The sequence below is a fragment of the Lissotriton helveticus genome, chromosome 9 (assembly GCF_964261635.1).
Source record: "Lissotriton helveticus chromosome 9, aLisHel1.1, whole genome shotgun sequence".
Classification (NCBI taxonomy): domain Eukaryota; kingdom Metazoa; phylum Chordata; class Amphibia; order Caudata; family Salamandridae; genus Lissotriton; species Lissotriton helveticus.
Window position 1 is genome coordinate 151,931,863 of NC_136070.1, and position 20,871 is coordinate 151,952,733.

Below are 20,871 nucleotides of genomic sequence, written 5' to 3' on the forward strand. Positions count from 1 at the left end.
AGCGGCTACCATCGGCCTGCAGCACTGAGGACCCCAACTGGCGGGGGTCAGAGAGAAGGAGTGCCGGCAGAGCATCACTGACCACCCGGGCTGCACCCCAGGGAGCGAGTGGCAGCGCCGGCCGGCCTGAGGTGTAAATCGAGGCCCCGGTCTGGGCCTGGTCCGGTCTGGTCCGAAGTGCCCACGGGCGCAGGGGAAGAGCGGGCCCCGGTTGGGCCGGACGTGCACTCAAGCACAGGTAAGGAGCGGACCCTTGGGGTGTCCGGGGCTGGAACTCGGGGGCGGTTATTCGAGAGGCGCAACAAGGCCTAGGAGTAGCGGCCACGAGACAGCCGGCGGCGCTCTGGGGCGGATTTGGGCCCTGCAGCACCCACAAGAGAACTGAGGCCCGCTTGGGCAGGGAGAGAGCGGCTTCGGGGGGCACCCGCCGAGTCCCCTGCAACAGTCTAGAAGGAGCGAGGGAGAGAGGAGTTGCACCACTTCTGCAGACTCGGGGGGGCGACGATCGGCTAGACGCCTCACCACATACAGCGGAGGTCGCACGGCCGCACGAACCCACCCCGGTCGACGTAAGACAGGCCTTGCGGCCGAGGGGCGCGGTGCCCGCGACCGGGGTGTGGGGTCGGAGGGCGCCTGTCGGGCCCCCGGAGGCAACCGAAGCTAAGAAGAGGCCGCAGACCAGTGGAGAAGTGCCGTGCATCGCGGCGGGCCCACCGGGTGGGCGCCGCTGTCTAACGTTGACGGGCCCAGGGCGAGGCCGCACCTCAGTGGAGCTCCCATCTACGCCGGGGCCCGGCGTGCGCGGGGGACACTGACACTCACCCCACAAGTGCACCCAGCTCCCCACGCTGACCCGCTCCTGCCCACACAGTTGCCGAAGGGGGGCATCAACACGAAGAGCCCCACGGGTCACAACCGGGGACACCATGGCGAACTCAAACCGCAGAGCAGGCCGCACCATCCCCGAAATGCTGGCTAAAGGGGTGACTAAAGGAGAGAAAAGCCCCGACAAGCCGACCTCTGGGACCCAAATGTAGGAAACGGCCCGAGACGAGGAAGAGGCCCCTATCACGAAATCCTTCCTAGAATCCCTTTTCAACTCCCTTAGAGAAGACTTCCAGACCCTCAAACAAGACATGGCGGTGGAATACAGGGAGCTGCGCCGAGACGTGGATGACCTTGGGGAGCGGGTTGCAAGGATTGAGAACTTCGGAGACGCTCGGTGCGAAGAAGTGGACCAACTGCGGCAGGAGATTATCAGACTTCACGAGCAACAAACGGACCTGTAGACCCACACGGAAGATCTCCGCTCTTGGCGCAACAACATACGGGTCAGAGGGGTGCTGTCCAAATCTGAGGGGAGCGATGTCACGGCCTTCCTGCAGTCTTTGTTTCGGGACGTCTTGGGGGAACCAGCGGATTTCGAGATCCGAATAGACAGAGCCCACAGAGTGGTCCTAGCACGTCAAGCGTCTGCTCCACCACCAGACATCCTAGCCTTTTTGCCCGACTACCCCCTTAAGGAGGGCATCCTTAAAGTGACGCGTCAAAAGCAACCCCTACATTTCCAGGGTTATAAGGTGGAATTGTTCCAGGATCTATCTGCGATTACGCTGCAAAAACGGAAGGCCTTCAAGGTGGTCACCTCCTTCCTGCGTGATAATGGCACTCCATACTCCTGGGGGCATCCGTTCAGACTCATCTTCAAATGGAAAGGAGCCTTATACCAACTCAGATCCCTCCGGGAGACGTGCGAGCTACTGGACATGGCAGTCGAGACTGAAGACACAGAAGAAAGTCCTGGTCCGCAGTCTTCCCAGCCGGGGTCCCCACAGCGGACAAGTGATCGCTGGCAGACGGTCAGATGCAAATGTCTACCCAAAAAGGGACTTAAACCGGACCCCGAGACAATAGCGCAGGAGCACGCAGCGGCGATAAAAGAGGTCTCTAAGGACACGGTTGAGGATCAATGAAAGGTCTTAGATGGGGGTGTGGTTGCACCCTGCTTTTGCGGCTTGTGGGGGGGGGGCGGAATGGGGGGCTTCGGAGCCGCCATTGCCACAGTTCTCCTTTCTTTGAAACTTTACCACGGGCCTGGACTGCGCCTACATCAGGCCTGGGACAATGTTCAGGAGTTCAGTTGGGGTTGGGGTAAGGGGTGGGGGGCAGAGAAAGGTGGGGAAGGTGTTCGGGTGGTTGGGGTTAGGGAGGGAATCAGACGGGAGTTGGGGGGGGCAAAGGGGGGGAGTCCAGAGCTCAGTTCTTGTACGAGCACATTGGTTACACCTCCACACTGCTCGGAGGCTCCTTTTCGCTCATTGATATGGGTTGCCTGCCAGATGCCATAACCTTAGCTCATCACCTCACACACCACGATGCCTGCCACCTTTAAAGTATTGACACTCAATGTGCGGGGACTCAACAACCCGGTTAAAAGATAGGCGATACTCTCCTCTTTGGAAAGTACGCATACAGATATCTGCCTCCTCCAGGAGACGCACCTGCTGACCCGGGACTGTCACAGGCTTCGCTCACGAGCGTTTCCGGGACAATACTTCTCCTGCGGGACCACTAAAACGGCAGGGGTAGCACTCCTAGTGGCGAGGCATTTCAAGGGGGAAGTACTCCACAAAATAGCAGAGCTCAGGGGCAGACTCCTGGTGTACCGAGTGGCCATGGGAGGGGTAACTTTCACAATAGGCTCTTTGTATAGTCCCAACGAAGGTCAAGAGAAATTCCTACACACTGCCCTCGCAGACATAGCGGCGACTTCGGATAGGCACATTATGATAGGCGGAGATCTGAACGTCGTGTTTGACACAACCCTAGACCGGTCTTCCCCGCTAGAAGCCTCTCGGCCGCTTGCACTGACAGGTTACAGGACCTTGATTTACACGATCTGTGGCGACAACGGCACCCCGGGGAAAGGGAATACTCCCACTACTCTGCGGCACACAAATCGTACTTGCGCATAGATCACTTTCTGGTGACGAGTCCGGTGAGTTCTCTCACCTCGTCAGTGGATATGGGAGTCATATCCTTGTCGGATCATGCCCCGGTCTTCATGACTGTTGCAACCCCATCGTCCCCACCGTCTCCTAGAGTGTGGCGACTTCGAGACACGCTCCTGCATAGACAGGATGTAGTGAAACAGATTAAGGAATCCAAACAAGACTTCCTACGGCACAACGCGAACTCTGACATCACGCTAGCAACCCAATGGGCCGCACTGAAAGCTGTCCTTCGGGGGGTATTTATTGCAATCTCCTCAGCCGATAATCATATGCGGCAAGAAAAAAGGGAGGAACTCGCTCTAAAAGTGCAGGAACTCGAACGCATTCACCAGCGGACGGGGGCGCCGAGGTTCTGGAAACAGCTCAAGTTGGCGCGGGGTCACCTGGCGGCTCTTGACACTGACCGGGCAGAATATGCGGCACTGCGGTTAAAACACGCCTACTACACCGGTGGGGACCGATGTGGGCGATTACTGGCCAATCGGCTCAGAATAGCCCGACAACATCAGAAAGTGAAGGAGGTCACGCGCATTGACGGGTCTATTGTATTAGAGGATGCGCAAATAGCAGAGACGTTCAGAGACTTTTATGCTAAACTTTACGAGGACACGCCTCCGAATATAGCTGCCGCAACCGAGTATCTGGACTGGGTCACACTCCCATCCCTGGCGCCGGAACAGTCAGAATGGCAAGAGAGAGACATTCGCATCGAGAAAGTGATCGCAGCAATCGCGCGTCTCAAGGTAGGGAAGGCACCTGGGCCAGACGGCTATTCCTCCTCCTTTTACAAGACCTTCTGCACCACCCTAGCGCTGTTGCTCACTCGTCTCTTTAATTCGTTCGCTGACTCAGGAGCCATCCCAACGGATCTCCTGCGTGCCTCTATCTCGGTCATCCCAAAGCCAGGGAAGGACAGAACCAAATGCGGGGCATATCGACCAATCCCTCTCCTTAATGTTGACCTCAAATTGTACACTAGTATCTTAGCCACACGACTGGCCGCCCACCTGCCAGGCTTAGTGGACCCCGATCAAGCGGGCTTTGTCCCTGACCGGCAGACAGTTGACAATACAAAGAGAGTCACCCACCTGATTGAAAAAGCTTCCAGAATACCTGGCGAACACATGATATTGGCGGTCGACGCTGAGAAAGCGTTCGACCGTGTTCACTGGCCCTTCCTGGAGATGGTACTAGCTAAGTTTGGGGTGGGGGACAAGTTTCGAACCCTAGTCTTCAACTGCTACAGCGCGCCCTCAGCGGTAGTGAGAGTTAACGGCTACACATCGACCGCGTTCCCCATCGAGAGAGGGACGAGACAAGGGTGCCCACTGTCACCGCTCCTCTTCGCCCTCTATATGGAACCCCTCGCATACCAGATCCGGCAGCAGCAGGATGCTCTTGGCATCAAATTCGGCGGAGATCTTCACACCATTAGCCTCTATGCGGATGATGTCCTACTCACCTTGGATCATCCGCGGACGGCGCTGCCGGCGTGCATTGCTGAGCTTGAGGCGTTTGCTACGGTGTCCGGATTTAAGATGAACGCGGACAAATCTATAGCGTTAGATCTGTCCCTTACGGCCTCGACCCGAGCTTATCTACAGACCCTCCTACCCTTTCAATGGGCTACAGATACGGTTCCATACTTGGGAATCCAACTAGCTCTGACCCTGACCAGAATGGTCACGACCAACTACACTACCCTGCGCACCCGCATCCGAGGAGAGGTAGATAGGTGGAGACATCTTCCCCTATCCTGGCTGGGCCGCATCGCGGCAGTTAAGATGACCATCCTGGCACAAATCTTGTATCTCTTTCGTGCCTTACCTCTTAGACCTTCAGCAGGCTGGATACTACAAACCCAATCGGACCTAGCCCAATTTATTTGGCAGGGTCGGAAGCCCGGGCTGAAGAGGACACAGCGCAATTGCGCTATCTGGTGGAATGGAGCAAGTGGGAGTCCGACAAACACTGGCTCTTTCAGGACCAGGCAGTGGCCGGGCGCCCGCTACTGGAGGTGCCGTTTCTGCCACGAGCTTACAGGCCGGCCAACCTCTATGCGTCCTCTATAACGCTGGTTCCCCTAGAAGTCTGGGATGCGACTAACATACTTCATGGCTTGCCGACGTTCCCCTCGCCACTCACACCCCTGGTGGACAACCCCGACTTCACCCCCGGAACGGCTAAAGGGGTCTTTGCACATTGGAGACCGGCAGGTTGCCGCTTCCTGTATCATATATACAGCTCGGAAGGGGTGCTTCCTTTCCAGCTCTTCAGGCAGTAATATCACCTCCCCGAAACAGAGCGTTTGAGATATTTGCAGGTGCGTCACTGGGCGTTGCAGCCGCAAGTCCGAGAATCGGCTGACAGGAAATTCACCCCATATGAATGCTGGCTTTTCTCACGCACCTCCAACTCCAAGCTCATCTCAGACCTTTATAAACTGATACAGACGCCAACCACACACATCTACAACCCGGGCAGGGTGCGATGAGAAAAGGAACTGGGTAGACCCCTGAGTCATAAGGAATGGGGGCACATTGCATATAGAGCTAGGCACTCAGCGTACCACCTGGAACTCACCGAGACACTCACTAAAATATCTCTGTACTGGTACTACACCCCTGAGAGGCTATCGGAAATGGATCCTTCAAAAGATAAGCTCTGCTGGAGAGGTTGTGGCACACCGGAACCTTGATTCACATTTTGTGGGAATGCCCGCTCCTCCAATCATACTGGACATACATCTTAGATGAGGTAGATGCACATTTCCAGACAGAAATACCCCGATTCCCTGCTTATATTCTGCTGGGCCTTACCAACGCACTAACTTACCCACTGCGCTCTCGCAGGGGCCGTCAAATGGCCATAGCCCTCGGGTCTGCTATGCAGAATATCCTTACACACTGGCGTACCACCAATGTCCCTACCGCCACAGGCTGGCTCCACCGGCTGTGGCATGTGTTGGGTATGGAGAAACTGTCACTCACTACAGCAGGGAAAGGGGACCAATTTGAGGACCTCTGGCAGCCTTTCAGGGCCCTGCTGCTGACTGAATTTACGGAGATAACGTGTCCTAGATATCTCCGATTGTTGCGCCTAACGGCGCCTATAGCTACAGACCCTTAGGTTCTCGAGGCATGACACACTCAGAAGTTGAACGATTGAGCAGTAGAGAGACGGTTGGGAGCTCTGGACTGGGTGGGAGGAGGGAGGAAGAGGGGGGTTTGGAAGAGGGGTTGGGCTACGGGTGGGGGGAAGTTTTTCTTGGCTTATTTTGGTACTAATATTTTCTTGGTTCAGTGCATTTTCGTCCCCGACAGGTTGGACATTGCTGTTATTACCAGTGTAACCTTGCACATTATGCCTCCGCTGAGCATTACCACTCGTACCTGGTGTAACCATTCTGCTGATTGTACTACATTGCACTGTCTTCCAATAATAAAAAGATTTAAATCTAAAAGGCTGCACACCTGAAAAAACAGGTTGTGCGCTGTCACTACTTATTTGATCTCACAGCCAAAAGACACAAGCCTATCATACCTCTAATTGTTTCCTTCATCCAATGGGTTGAGTTGTTCCAAAAGGAGTCTTGCTTTTCGTGCATGTCTAAAACCCCCTGCAAGTCAATGGAAATGTCCCCTGTCTTATCCGTGTTGAGCTGTAGTCTGTTGTATCTGTTCTTCTGCTCAATACGGGCGCAAGACAGGTTGACAGCTTGAAAAACTGCATTAGAATGCCATCTGCTTTCATAAACGTGTGCTATCATCTGCATAGGAGTGGCACTACGGCTAAAAGAACCTAGCAACAGAAGCAAGGCAACATACATTAAATGAGATTGACAAATGAGACGCCCAAGACCTGAAAGTCCTTATAATTGAGACCCTGACTTACGAGAACAATTGGATCCAGAGCTAAAAAGAGCTAATCGACAGAAATTGCAACTGACTCTAGGTGAAAGGAATGCGTTGATGGGTATATATAAAGGGAACACATATTGCAACGATTCGCAATAGGCCAACCCCTTTGTAGTGACATTAAATAGACTGGCACCTACCTCCATGGCTGTGGCCCTCACCCAGTGTGTCTTTCAGTCCAAAGTGTCTGAGAGGATCAAGGGGAGAACCTTCGAACCGAGGTCCCGGACCTCACAACTGTCTGATTTGGTCTTTGTTTTCCGTGGATCCATTGCGCCCAGCAACTGCAGCATATTATAGATTATCCTATAAGCCTTTGATTTACAGCTAGGAGGAACGACATGCAAAGCTCTGTCAAGAAGGACTAGCTTTTGTAGACATTTGTCTTCCAACATCAGATGTGTTTAATGGCACATTGAAAATGTGCATTCTGGACATTTTGCGCTCACTGAAAGAACATTGTAAACTTTAATGTGAATTGGAACTAAATTCCCATGTATTTGACCACATTTTTCAAGTGTCAAACTCCCTGGATTAGACACTTGTACTACAGTCGAAAGGCAAAATGGCCGCTTTGTGTTGTGGTTTCCAACAACATTATACTTGGAGGAAGTTCTTGACCAGGTGCTCCAGATATTTTCTACACACCATCCACCTCTCCCACTCATGCCTGAAATTGATGCTTGTTTTGTTTAGTATTTATGGGACAATATATCGCTCTCTCCTGCCCCCTACGCAAGTGATGTCATGTCATTTCCCACACACTTATTACTTGGTGCAGTGACGTTCCATTCGCTTAGTTTCAGTTGACCGGTTTAGCAGCCCTGTGCCCTTTTGGTCACCCTCGTAAGCTTCAATACTATTCCTCTTACAGACCCACTTCATCGCTGATCCCCTCCTCTTCTGTGCAGTGCTGTTTGCTCGACTCTCTCAGTGGAGTTCCTGTATCTCCCTGGGTGCCCCTCCCCTCCATACAGGTGTGATCACTCTTCCTTATACAACTTTGATCCAGTTTCTATGCCTTCGCATAGAGGTCTCATCACTCCCCGGGCCCTTCTGGGCCCTTTTGATGCCTCACACTTCCCCTGCTCGGTCCTGTTACTGCCATCACCACCCTGTGGGCTCTTCTGTCTCCCTTGAGGCATCCATTCACTGCTTCATTTCTTTTTACCCTTCAGAAATGTTATCAGTTTGTTTCAAAGGATGAGTAATTGTTGGGGGGACATCTTCGACACGTTGGAATATGAGAATATTGGCATGCAAATGTACTGCTTGGCCCTTTTCCGTCACAGCTACACCTTTAATTGTTCCATTACCATTGATTTGGAAATTGTCTCGTGCTAATCACGTGGAACTACTGTTTCAGCCGACTATTGAACAAAAGTACATTTTCCTGCTAATACATAAATTAAATACCCTTAAAATCGTTACTGTCTCTTTGATATGTTTACAAAAGGTGGAAGAGTGACTTCTCCCGTTCCTTGCACCTTATATAAAATAACATTATCCGTTTCGATATTTGTCCTACCTGGTTTATGCTCCTCATTTTCCTTTGAAAAAGCAGTTTGGCAATTTTCTCCTATCACAAGTCATATGCAACAGTGAAACTGTACATACAAATACCAGGTATCCTAACGTTTGTAGTAACTCTTATATGACAGCTTAAGATACCTTCCTGCAATACTTTAGTATGTTTCGCTTTATATAAGGAAGAGCTATAACTTAATTTCTGATGATATGCCATTTATCTACCACTCAGTAAACATTGCCCTCACTCATGATGCTTGCAGGTTTGATATTTACCAGGTTATAGCATAGGAACCCTGACTACAAAATGGCAGTACTAGGCAGTAAATATACCACACTATTACTCATAGCTCCCTTTCAGTTGAACTGGACTCTTGAACCGCTCAGCTTTCCGAGACTGGAAGTACATTTAATGTGAAACCTTCCTTGCAGGACGTGACTCAGTAGGAAACTCTTGAATTATTTGTGCTCTATGGGAACAATCAGAGGTTCCCTTTCTGATGCCAGTTATGCCATGTTGCACAAGACCAAGTGCGCCCCACTGAGTGTGAGACTTGAGTGTGTGCTTCTGTGTGAAAATATCGACCCAAAAAATACTCACTCCCAAAACTACACTGAAAAAGTATCACCTTGCTACAGTTTGCATGGAAAACCTAAAAGTATTGCATCAAAAATGTAGGCAGCATGTAATTGTCCATAACTTTGAATAGTTGGGTGTCCAACCCCTTGCATCCAAAATGTAAACCCTGTTGCAATCCTTAACCTATACTGCAGGGCCAAGTCTCAGACTGGGACACAAACCACTCCAGATCGGGTTCATCCTTCTGCAAGATCTGCCTTGAGCAGGATCTAGTCTGATTTGCGTGACTCAGGCTGGTCTCTGTATGGGGTAGCATAGTGGGGAAAAAACGATGGATTGGAAGGCGGATCCGAGCAATCACCAGTGGCAGAGATTACTTCAAACATTCCTTCCATTACTTTGTTGTCTCAAACCCCGGGCAATGTGCATAGGTGAACACACTGGCCTCCACTGCTTGCTCTCACAGGTACCTGCCAGCCCCCTTCCTTTCGATGCAGCTTTTGCCTCTTAGAGTGATGTACATTCTGGGCTGTCCATGGCCAAGGGACTGTGCGCTCCTGATCCAGTACGCTTTGCCCCAGCAGAAGCATGGAGCCCCCCACTTATCCTTCGAAGAACCCTCATACATTGGGAACTCCTCTAAACGTCTGAGATGTGCTGAGACAGGACGGCATTTTGCTCTACAGAGCTGTCCCCACAAATCATTCTTTACGTCAGTTTTACAGAGGGAGAGTAAAACAAGCTCAAACTGTAGTTTACACAGTTCTCAGTCTGTGTGTTGTGTTTTATATCAGATAAGATGGTAAAGTAGACCCCCATGGCTCCTGTGCAGGCAGTAACAAAGTGAATGCAGAGGTGCACTGTTACCTGCATTGTGATATACGGCTTGAATCACTAAAATGCCAGGGGTAGCAAAGTGACAACACGCATCCCACCCTTTGCCTTCTCTATGCTGTTAAAAGATAGAGCCAAGGGCAAGGAACGCTCTTAAAACCCCTGGCTACTTTCTGTTTGCGCTGCTGACTTCATGACCTCTTGGACCAGGAGTCGAAAAGTCAGGGTTACCATAAGGCGTGGCATGGGTAGACGCTGCTACCCCCTGCCTCCCTAATTGGCATCCATGTGTTGCGTTTTTTCTTATACCCCTCAGTATTTATAACTTTCCCTGACTCCTCTAAACAAGTTTTCGATCTCAAAATGTACATCCTGGCTGCCAGATGTTTTGATTTCCCTTCTTGCTTTCTCGGGTTGTTTATAGTGTTTTGCACTTTAATAATGTTTAGATGTTGGGATTTTAATGCAGGGAGGTTTGGGAGATGGCTTTGACACCTTGTAATGTTTGCACCTTCTTTCGACCACAAGTCCCTGTGTTGGATTTAAGAGTTCTTTCTGTGTCCTGAAAGTACCGGGATGTTATCACTGACAGGCACACTCTAGGTGGGGACCAGACATACAAAAGGTTATCAGTGAGCCGACTGTCTTGCGTAACAAAGTATGATAAAACGTCACACAGAAGGGGGCCCCTGGACTGACACCTATGTAGGGGTGCAGGAGAAAACGTCAAAAACAAACAAAACAAACCGCCTAAAAACTATTTCTTAAATGAAGCGTCACATCTTTATTTAGAACAGAGGAGGATAAGTCGCCTCATCACACCAGAGCTGAAACAGTATGTAGAAAAGACTTATATGTATGACTTAATGATTAATATTTTCCATTTTATTAGGATATATATCCTTAATTTATTGTGCATATCGATAATACGTAACTATATCAATATTCATAAATGGATAATAAATAGTCAATAAAATAGATATAAAAGACAAATATATAAAGTTACAGAAACCCCTATATAAATGAGTTCCAGCTTTGTAAGATTTATTGAATGCAATTATCCCGATTCTAGCTTGAATCATGCCCTTCTGGCATATGTTGCATATCCAGTATATATATGTACTAAACATTTCTTCTCCTTGGATGCTTACAATTGTGGTCTGTTCACTTGAAGGCTAGCCTGCTAATTGCCAGGTTTGATTAAAAAAAAAATACGTTTATGATGGACATTAACTCTATTGTATTTATTCATAACGTGCTATTTGCAAAGCTAGCATTGTAGCTCTCAGGTGTATGCATAGAATAAAGTCAGAGGAACGTCCGATTATAAGATGTTCTTTAGAGTTTCTTCTTTTTTCCTTAAAAGGCAAAAAAGGAGCTATGAGTATTGAAATGGCACAAAAAGAAACTGCAGTTGTAGTTTAAAATGCAATGTTATTTTCTTTCCAGGTTCCTGAACAGGATGAGACGTACTTGGAGGACAGCTTCTGTGTCCAAGAAGACAATGAAGAGGAAGCTGCGTCCAAGATGGAATCCAGTGACGAGGAAGATGCTGCCATGATTAATTTTGACCTACTTAATCAAGATAGTTTTATTGGTGGGCGAAAGCAATACTGCACTCGACGCAGGATTAAGATAAAACAAGCACAGGCAGAGCGAAATTGTGAAATTGAAAATCCGAAAAAGAAGGTATCCCGGATTCTTGTCCGAGATGACTCTAGTGAAGAAGAGACGGAACCCAAAAACACCAGTAAAGTGACACCTGTAGTGCACTTGAAAGCAGACTCTAAAACACTGGGTCAGAGGCAGGCCACCTTCCAGAAGCCCCTACCTGTTAGTCCCACCATACGGTTCAAAAAGCCCCCGGACCCTGGGGGGAACTCCAGCAATCTACTTCTGAAGGACCGGTGCCAGGCCCGACTTCAGATGAAAGCTTCAGTTTCTGAGGTCTTGGACTTCCAGCCAGAAAACGGAGCTACGCTGGTCGGTGCTGACTTGCGGAAGAACCATTCAAAGGCGCAGACACCATACACGGTATGCTTTGTTGTTAAGAGAATGAACGCTTTGTGTGTTTCTAAAAATGCTAGTCAGGTCTCGTTGAATCAACAGGACTTTGAAAAGGCTGCTGGCAAGTTTTGCATTGCAGAGCAATACCTGCATGTATGTATTTGCTTTTAAGTAATTACATAATTTATTGTATTTGAAAAGTTGCACACCAATATGTGATGGCCACAAATATCCATAGAGTTTGTAATATATATTAATTAATCATGCACACGTATTTCCAAGGGACGGTCTTAACTATAAAACCTAAAAATAACTATTTACCTAAACTAATTTACCTATACCAAGGCAGACTTACATAATATATATTATTTGCTTTTTTTAATTTTTGGCACCTGGAAAGTGGCCCAGCAACAACTGTCCTTAGAGCATTGGAAATGCAACAAGTACGCCACATTGGCGTTATCCCTATCATCGCGAAACAAAGACTTCCCCTTTTATGTCCGGTTTATCCCCATCTGCCTTTATGCAAACACTGACATTTTTTTGCTATAGAAAATAATTGGCTTGTCAATGTTTATTGAAGTAGAGGAGGAAAGAATACACTACATTGTCACCCATAGGAAATTGTGCAGACAGAAGCATTGCCAAAGCTAATCGGTCTGGCAATTCCCTCAGCCTTTTGACTTTGTCAATTTTTTTGTCTTGGTTTTTGCAGAACGTTATTGTTAGTGAGGCTTCCGAGCATTCATCATTCTAAAAAAATAAAAAAATTGTCTCAAACTAAAAAAAATGTTTATCTCAAAAAGCATATATTGCTATATTTGCCTAAACACTTAAGCAAATTCCTTTGTGTGTTGGATGTTCTCCTTCTGAAACAGAAGAGCGCTGTCACTCATAGTGAAGTTAACCAATTGCTGAAGTGGCCTGGGCCATTTCCCCATGCTGTCTGCTAAAGCAGATAAAAGAAAAATTTAATTGACTCAATAAGGAACCAGTGAATGAAGAAGGTTGGCTGAAAGCCTAAATAATAGTTAGCAATTACGTTTCTGTTTGGCAGAGGTATGCACCCTGTCCAAGCAGGAACCACATTCCTAGTCACGGTAAGTCGGATCCATCCCTATCCGCTACAGATCACACTACTGGAGGGCTATTCTAATTAGGTGCGGACTGAAGAGGTGGCGTCTTAATGGGAGTGTGACAACCGGCTACCCTCTCCCCACGGAGAAACCATGAAGCAACGCTAAGGCATTATTTATACAAGCAGTGATTGAAGCCTAACTAGGTGGTAAAGGTATATTTGTACATTTGTTGGCATGCAAAATAGTGTTCTCTCATTGAGAAGTAATAGGAGTGGAACCAGGGAACTGGATTCCCTAGGTCCTAAAGAAAAGTCAGTTAGGGGTACGGCTTGAAACATGTCGACCTTTAGGAAATCAGTATCAGAACCTGCTTTTTTCCCTAAATCTCCCCCTATCCTTTTAACCATATTGACTGGAGGTAAGAATAAAATAGGATATATCTACTAGCCAGGTATTTTTAAACTACACCACCATCCCCAGTCCCCAGTCCCCCCTCATAAAACGCCATCTCCTATAAATGTATAAGAAAATAGTGCTCCGACGTAATTCCTAGGTTGCTACAGGTTGGGATGGACTCTATGATGAAGCATGCCACCAAAGGGTAACCCTGGTGGGTGAGGGTTTTACAAGAAAAACGTTGTTTTTCTTTTCTAGCGAAGGGTTATTATCTTTGTTCATGACAAAACTGTGTTGCTCTGTTTTTGGAATAACTATGCACATAAGCATAACCATGGGTCAAGTCATACAAAATTGGGTTACATGATTCCGAATGCCACACTAATGGTAAAAAATAATATGGTATTAATGCATATAAGGGAAAGCACTAATGTGATGTGTTACAGCTCTTAAAAATGTATATTTATAATGTGGTGTCTGCCATATTCTACACTTTCGGCCTGAATGTTATAAAGCTTTATTGTACAGTGAATACAATTAGAATTGTTTTAAAAACCGAGATATCAATGCCGTCCAGCTTTATTACCCTCCTGGCCCATGTATGAGAGAACATTCAGGCATACGGTTTCCTTTTTTTTGCTTTAGTAGTTTTATTGATAATGTAGTGAGACCTTTTGTCTGAAAGAATTCCATCAGTGATTCAACGCAAGAACCAAAGATATATATATTGTCTCTAAATTTGAGAAGAATTTCATCTATTTTCTACATCAGTACATAACTCGCTATGGAGGAAGCTCGTATACATCCTTTTATAGATGGACATGGATAAAGAGGAAACTGTTTCATTCATTACAAAAGCTTTCACTCCAGAAACATTAAGGGAAAATATACCATGTGGCCAATTTTTTAAGATTTATGCACAACTGCTTCAGAAATATTAACTTTGTTATCAGTAGATGCCTTGTTAGTAAAACTGTCCGACAGAGGTGATACAATATCACATCTTAAATGTTCACTAAAAAAGAGCTTAGAATCTCCCAAAAGGCGTCTTATTATTGATAGCAATCTCGCATTCATAGGAAAAATCAATCAAGAGATCCAAAAGAATTCAACCGAAATCTAAGAGACGGGGGATTCCAACTGCTCCATTGGGAAGTCATTTTCAGAAATCAGAAACTTATTAAACGATCCACAATGGACAGTCCTAACAATGGTATTGCCACAGTGTTTGAGAACATTTTTAGGTTACTTCAGAAAAGAACTAAGGATGATGTTGAAAAGACGATCAACAAACTTAGTATTACAAAATGTAGTCTAAAATTCAATAACACCCTGCACAAAGTGGAAGAAATCACACATTCTGTTAAGTAAAGCCATGCCATGAAGATGAATTACTATGGTGTCTCTATATTTACAGTACAAGATAACGCTGCTCAGGATCAGAGGCCTTAACATTTTTCAGGACACAGAAAAAATATTTCTGTTCAGTTCAGTTCAGTGAAATGGTACACCAGTGTCTCACACTGGGATGTCTAAGCTGCTATACAAAGCAACCCTTAGCTAGGATAAAAGGCTTGAACGTCTTTCAGGACACTGCTACAACCATCGATAATGTAATTCATCACAAAACACATGACCAAAGAATGATAATTCAGTCATGACACATCCCTACCATACAACGGAGAGCAAATGTCCACAAGCCAGCACACATGTAGTTATGCAAAGTTTTTTAAAGTAGCCCAATTATTTGAGATGTGCAATTAGTCAATGAAGTACATGCAAAAAAACAAATTGTGGACTATGTTATCCTCGTGGGTGTATATCACACACAACGAATACATGAGACTATTCTACAAAAAAGTAATTTTTTCTGTCCAATAGATTATTGTAAACCTGTAAAAAATAATAGGATTATTAGTTAAATTGATTGTTTGCTTACATATTGTTGCAGGGATTCTGCTTGGAAGCAGAACTGTGCCTTGGGAAAATAGGGCATCAGAATGTAGGGACTGGGTCTCTCCACCACGTCACTGCCTGTAGGCCCAAATTCACCTAGCTCACTGTGCCTCAACTGAACTCATAACCTTTCCGGAGTGGGAGGTGATTTCGGCAACCCTAGAACATGAACCTCTAGTCCCGAAGGCAACCGTGGAAATCAATCTTCACCTTTCGTTTCTCACTCATGCATGCCCATAGTAAACTAAAGAAAGAAACAAAGGAAGTTTACAATATAATATAAATATTGAAAGTATCATAGACTATTATGAAGGAAGTGTGCTGCGATGAGTAAAAAAAACACAACAGAGCAAGGTAATCAACATTACTAGCAGGCTGTATACAATGAACAACCCAACCACGGCAACTAATATATCTATCTAGGCCTACCCTCAGAATGTAAGCAGAGGGCTATATTATAGTGTCGGACCCCATACCTGGTGTGCGTAGTTAGGTGGTCTGCTTCATAGGTGTAAACTCAGTTTACGAAAGGCTGCTGCCGCCGTTCCATGACTGGTCTCTCTGCTAGAAAACTCCTCTCTCCCCCCGAGAAGGGGAGACACACGGTTTATATTATAAGAACTACTGTTTTAAAAAACGGCAGCTGCGCTATGATGTTATGTCAAAAAATATTAAGAGATGTTGCTTACCGGGCTCATGAAACAGTACACCATGTTGTTCGACCTCGCACAAAATGTTCATGCTGAATCCCAAGAAGTCACTGGATAACAAATAATTTGTGCACGTGTTTCTAAATTAATATCACGTCACCAAAAAAAATTTATTGTGTGGCTGTGGGTCCAAAATAGGAAATCACTACAATATCACACAAATTACGTGGTGGAGGAATCTGAATGCATATACACTCATGAATTGTAACAGCTGTCCAATCTTAAAAAAATACTTTCATGTGTTATATATGCCTATTTGTAGGAAATAGTACAATTGCAATAACAATAAGTGCCAAAAGCTTTCCACTAGAATCAAGTCCATGTCGAACAATATTGAAATAGAAACAAAAGCAATGATCTTTGGTTGAGAAGAGGCTCTTTCACAGATTGAAGTGACGTTTCCATATCTTGGTTCAGATTACCAAAATAACTGCTCATTGGGAAGTGTAACAGTCCTCCGCTTTTCACATATTTCTGTGAGTTCCTTTCAATTGCCCACATATTGTCTATGGTACCTACCAAATGTAAACAAAGGTAGAGATTGCTGCCATGTCCATCTTGGTTCCTAAAGGGCAATTCGTCGAAAAGGAATGGAGTGCAAGTTAGTGATGGGTAAAAATCGGAGCACCAGAATCACCAGCTCAAATTAAGCACTGCTCCTTTGCCTGGACTATAAGTGATGGCCAAGATGTGGCTAGAGAGCTGGTCTGGATACCATGGTTGGTGTCACCTGAGCCATGAGCAATAGTGTTGTCATTCGGTACCACATTTGGGTGAATATTTCAGGTTTTCTAGAACATACAGGTTTCCCTGATGAACGTGCATTCAAATGGAGCTAGGCTCTTTCGTGATAGCAGTAGCAGAGTGACTTAATAACAGTTGAGATAAGCTTGCTCTTGGTCTTCTTTCTCCCACTCACCAGGTCCACCAACAACATAGATCTTTCAAGGGTTCTCAGGGGGGCTTGTATACAATCAGAGGCAGCCCTCACACTCTCCACAACAGTCCAGCCCAAAGTGGAGGATGTGGTCAGCAACATATTCATTTGTCCACTTTCTTCTTTTCTCCCCACACTCTTGTTGCAGCTGCTGCAATGCTGCTTTAGTTTTTCATCCAAAGGTACACTCCTAGCACAATAAGGGGCAGAATTAGTTTTTGCATCCCTGGCATGCATGCAGTTAACTAGAGTCCAATAGATCCTTCAGGTTGTCCACTTAGTTTTTTTCAGATTATTTGTGTCTACCCTTTGCATGTTCCTCCTATGTGTGGCCAAACATCAGCAAATCATGCTGGTATTCTCTCCAGAGAAGTTCAGACATTGTTTGCAAGGGCGCTCCTAGTAGGAAGCCCTAAAATGTAGGAAGTAGTAGGAAGACCTAAAATCTCGCCTCTACACCTGCATCCGATCTCCTTGCTTCCTTCCATCCTTGCTGCAGCGAGGAAGAAAGAAGATCGGATGCAGGTGTAGAGGCGGGATTTCCCCTCACATACACGCTTGACCAAAGGGGTCTCCCCTCCTTACTCTCTTATGGGGCAAGTAGGTCCCATCAGTTAGGGTGTTTAATTGTTTTCCATATGCGGTGGCGAGCAATATTTTCTCACCACCAAGTGGAACCCTCACCTGTGTACCACGGTAAGGGCGAAGCCCATTAAAATAGTGTAGGTCCTGACGAATGCCACGGACCCCTTTTGGGGCCAACAGGCAGAAACATGTTGACCACGTATAGTACGGTGGGGGGACAATAGCAATCCCCATTACACCGACCTTTGTTTTTAAACACCATACAGATGCCAGTTACATTAAAACAAGTACGACATCTGTAATGGTTTTTTAACTTCACTCCACTTTCTTGTAAGGGCCCCCACTTAGCTTTAGAAGTGCATCCCTGTCTCCAGGTGTATGCCCGCCCTCTATCAAACCAAGTTTTTAGAGGGAGAGGACTGGTCAATGATGAAGGCTGACACCAGGTGGTGTGTGAGACCAGTCTTTCACTTTTTGTGAGATGCCTATACTCACAAATTAACACTATTTCACTCTAGCATTTAGGTCTTCCTACTAGGACCGGCACATTTGTGGTAAAGATATCTGTCTGGAGGATGCCACTCATAGCACCCCTTGCCTCTAGTTCCCCCCTCGGATACCTTCTGAGGTCTTGAGATTAGAAAATTGTTTGCAAGGGCCCCATTGAGATGTTGCCCATGGCTCAGAGGGGCACACACCACTACCAGTACTTCCAGTTTCCAATGAAAGATGGAGGGCTAAATTTAATACTAGACCTCATTCGATTGACCAGCTCCCTCAGGAAAGACAAGTTCAAGATGCTGACATTGAATCAAGTCCTATTGACCTTGGATTACGAAAACTCGATAATGTCTTCGGACCTGCAGGACATGTATTTTAACGTGTGATCCTGCAATACCACAGGCGCACTACCTTTGGTTTGTAATGGGATCACAACATTTGCAATTCACCGGCCTTCCCTTTGGCCTTACCTCAGCCACTCAGGTGTTCACATAGGTGATGTCAGTGGTACAGAGGTCAATGTTACACATATTATAAACCTACCTGGACATTTGGCTGCTGATGTGGGCTTGCCTCAGACCACCTACAGGCAAAAGTTTAATTCCTGTCCAACCTGGGGTTTTCGATTAACACAAATAAAGCTCATTTTCAGACTGTTGAGGGTATGATTCTCCTGTTTCAAACATGAGTCCTTGTACAGGCTCGGATGATTCTTAGGCTTCCGGGTCTCCTGGCAGTGGATCTCTTGACATACTGGGCGATGCTTTTGCACAAGATGTGTATTCTGGAAAAAGCAGCCGGTACATTTAATGGTAATGGCTGACGCCAACCTGACAGTCGGCAGGCCATTCTTATTGCCTCGACCTGACCGTAGTAACCGGCACATCCACACTGTTCTGGAGAGGTCAACTGGGAGAAGTGGAAATCCAGATTTGCTAAGCCTTGGCCATAAAAGGAACTTGCACAGGGCCTTTGGGTTCATTCTACTATGACAAAAACCCCTTCCACCTTGACAAGAAGTATTGTTTGAAATTTGCAAAGCTGCTACATGAGCATCTGTCCGTATATTCACCAGACATTACTGTATTGTCTCTTTGGTCTGCTGTGAGGGCCCTGTTGTCCTCGGTTCTTCAGAATTCCCTGGTGTATTACTCACTCCTCTGACCCGTCACCTTTTTGAAGGTACTGCTTTTTTATTGATCCAAAATGTGAAGAATCTCTGGTATCCACCAGAAGAACAAGGTATTTACTTTGGTAAATATGCTATATACTGCAAATTCCTCACTGCCCGCTCTCCTCTCCTTTCTGAGGGGTGGACTTTTCGTAGGTAATAGCGTTCTGAGTCAGAGTTGACAACTGTCCATTTGTCTTTTTGTGTGAAGAGGCACAGGAAGTATCTGCCGATGAACTGATGTTATTGGGCTGGGGTGGCCCCTATATGTGGTTCTGAGCCATCATGTCCAAAGTTGTGACAAAAGCTGATAGCTCACCTACCAGTGTGCAGGAGCAATGAATCTGCAGTTATGGTATCCACCAGAAAGATCTTTATGAAGGCAAGTAGTTTGCTATATTTGTAATTGGGGCACTTCTTTCTCGTAGTTGCTATTTTCTCCTCTTAAAAGAGCCTTAGAAATGTGTTTAGTCTTTGTTTCCTTCTCCATCACAACCTCTGCTCATCATTAGCCGCCCTGTTTAACTTTGCAGTTTCATCTGTGGATTGTGCCGAATACATTGTGATGGCAAAAAAATGTGGCTGAAGAAATCTGTATGACGTATTTTTTAATAGTGCAAAACGCAGTACATTGGATTTCTCTTACTAGTAATATTGTGAACATCTCTGTATTCTCTTGCAGGAAGTACATTCATTAACTTACGGCAATACAGGGAACTCGTCGTTTTCCTGCTCATCCACTTCCAACAGGACACTGGCCGAAAGCCCCAGCATGCTTTGCGTTCTTGCGGATAGCCGGGAGATCTCTTCTGGGTCGGAAATCATCTCGTGCCTGAAAATGACTCATTCAGTGAAAGTAGAGGTCTGCTCCCTGAATGGTTGTGATTATATAGTGAGCAACCGCATGGCAGTAGAAAGGAAACTGCAATCGGAATTTGTAAATTGCAACAACAGGAATAAACTGATCGAACGGATTCAGCATCTGCAGAACACATTTGAAAGAATTTGTTTGATTGTGGAAAAGGATCGGATTAAACCAGGTTAGCGTTTAATTATAACTCTTGCTTTGTATGTCTTCTCCCTCCCCGTTTTTTCACAGTAATATGGGGCTACTTAAAAAGTTGGAGCCTGTGGTGCTTTATTGTTATATTTTAATTGTGTTGAATTGGTAGAAGGGTTTTGTTCATTACTTGACAATACAGATTGACCTGTGCAGTGGATGCGTCAGGGAATAAATGAAGCTGATCCAAGGTAAAAGATAATCCACAATGACGTTTATTCCTTTTAAGTTTAAATCGAAGAGCCCATTCTCCAGGGTCCCTCCAACTCTGCTGTTCTGCAACTGACTCGCCAAACTGGCAACGGTAAATCAGAACAGAACTTGGAAAGGCGCTCAAAAAATGCTCATATACATATGGGTCGAGGCATAGAATTCATGGCGCCCACATACAACAATGCGTGGCAACAGGCGCGTGCCACATCATATTACAACTTCCAAGCTACAACACATCTTCACCTATAATGAAAAAAAAGAATACGAAGAAACCTTTCAAAATCAGTTAGAAACATCCTGCAAATACATAGGTTTTTTTCAAACTCTGTCGCTCCTTGTGGTAACTCAATCGTTAAAAACAGCAACATCTCCGGCACATGCACT

The 20,871-nt window shown here is 46.2% G+C and overlaps 1 protein-coding gene across 1 annotated transcript in view; it reads left to right on the forward strand.

The window, feature by feature from the left end:
* Nucleotides 1-20,871, forward strand: part of FANCM (FA complementation group M) — an 837,191-nt gene that overhangs the window by 774,286 nt on the left and 42,034 nt on the right. Inside the window, exons 20-21 of the mRNA XM_078659682.1 lie at nt 11,322-11,906; nt 19,897-20,254. Of these exons, the coding sequence (XP_078515808.1) occupies nt 11,322-11,906; nt 19,897-20,254 (943 nt within the window). The remainder of the gene's footprint in view (nt 1-11,321; nt 11,907-19,896; nt 20,255-20,871) is intronic.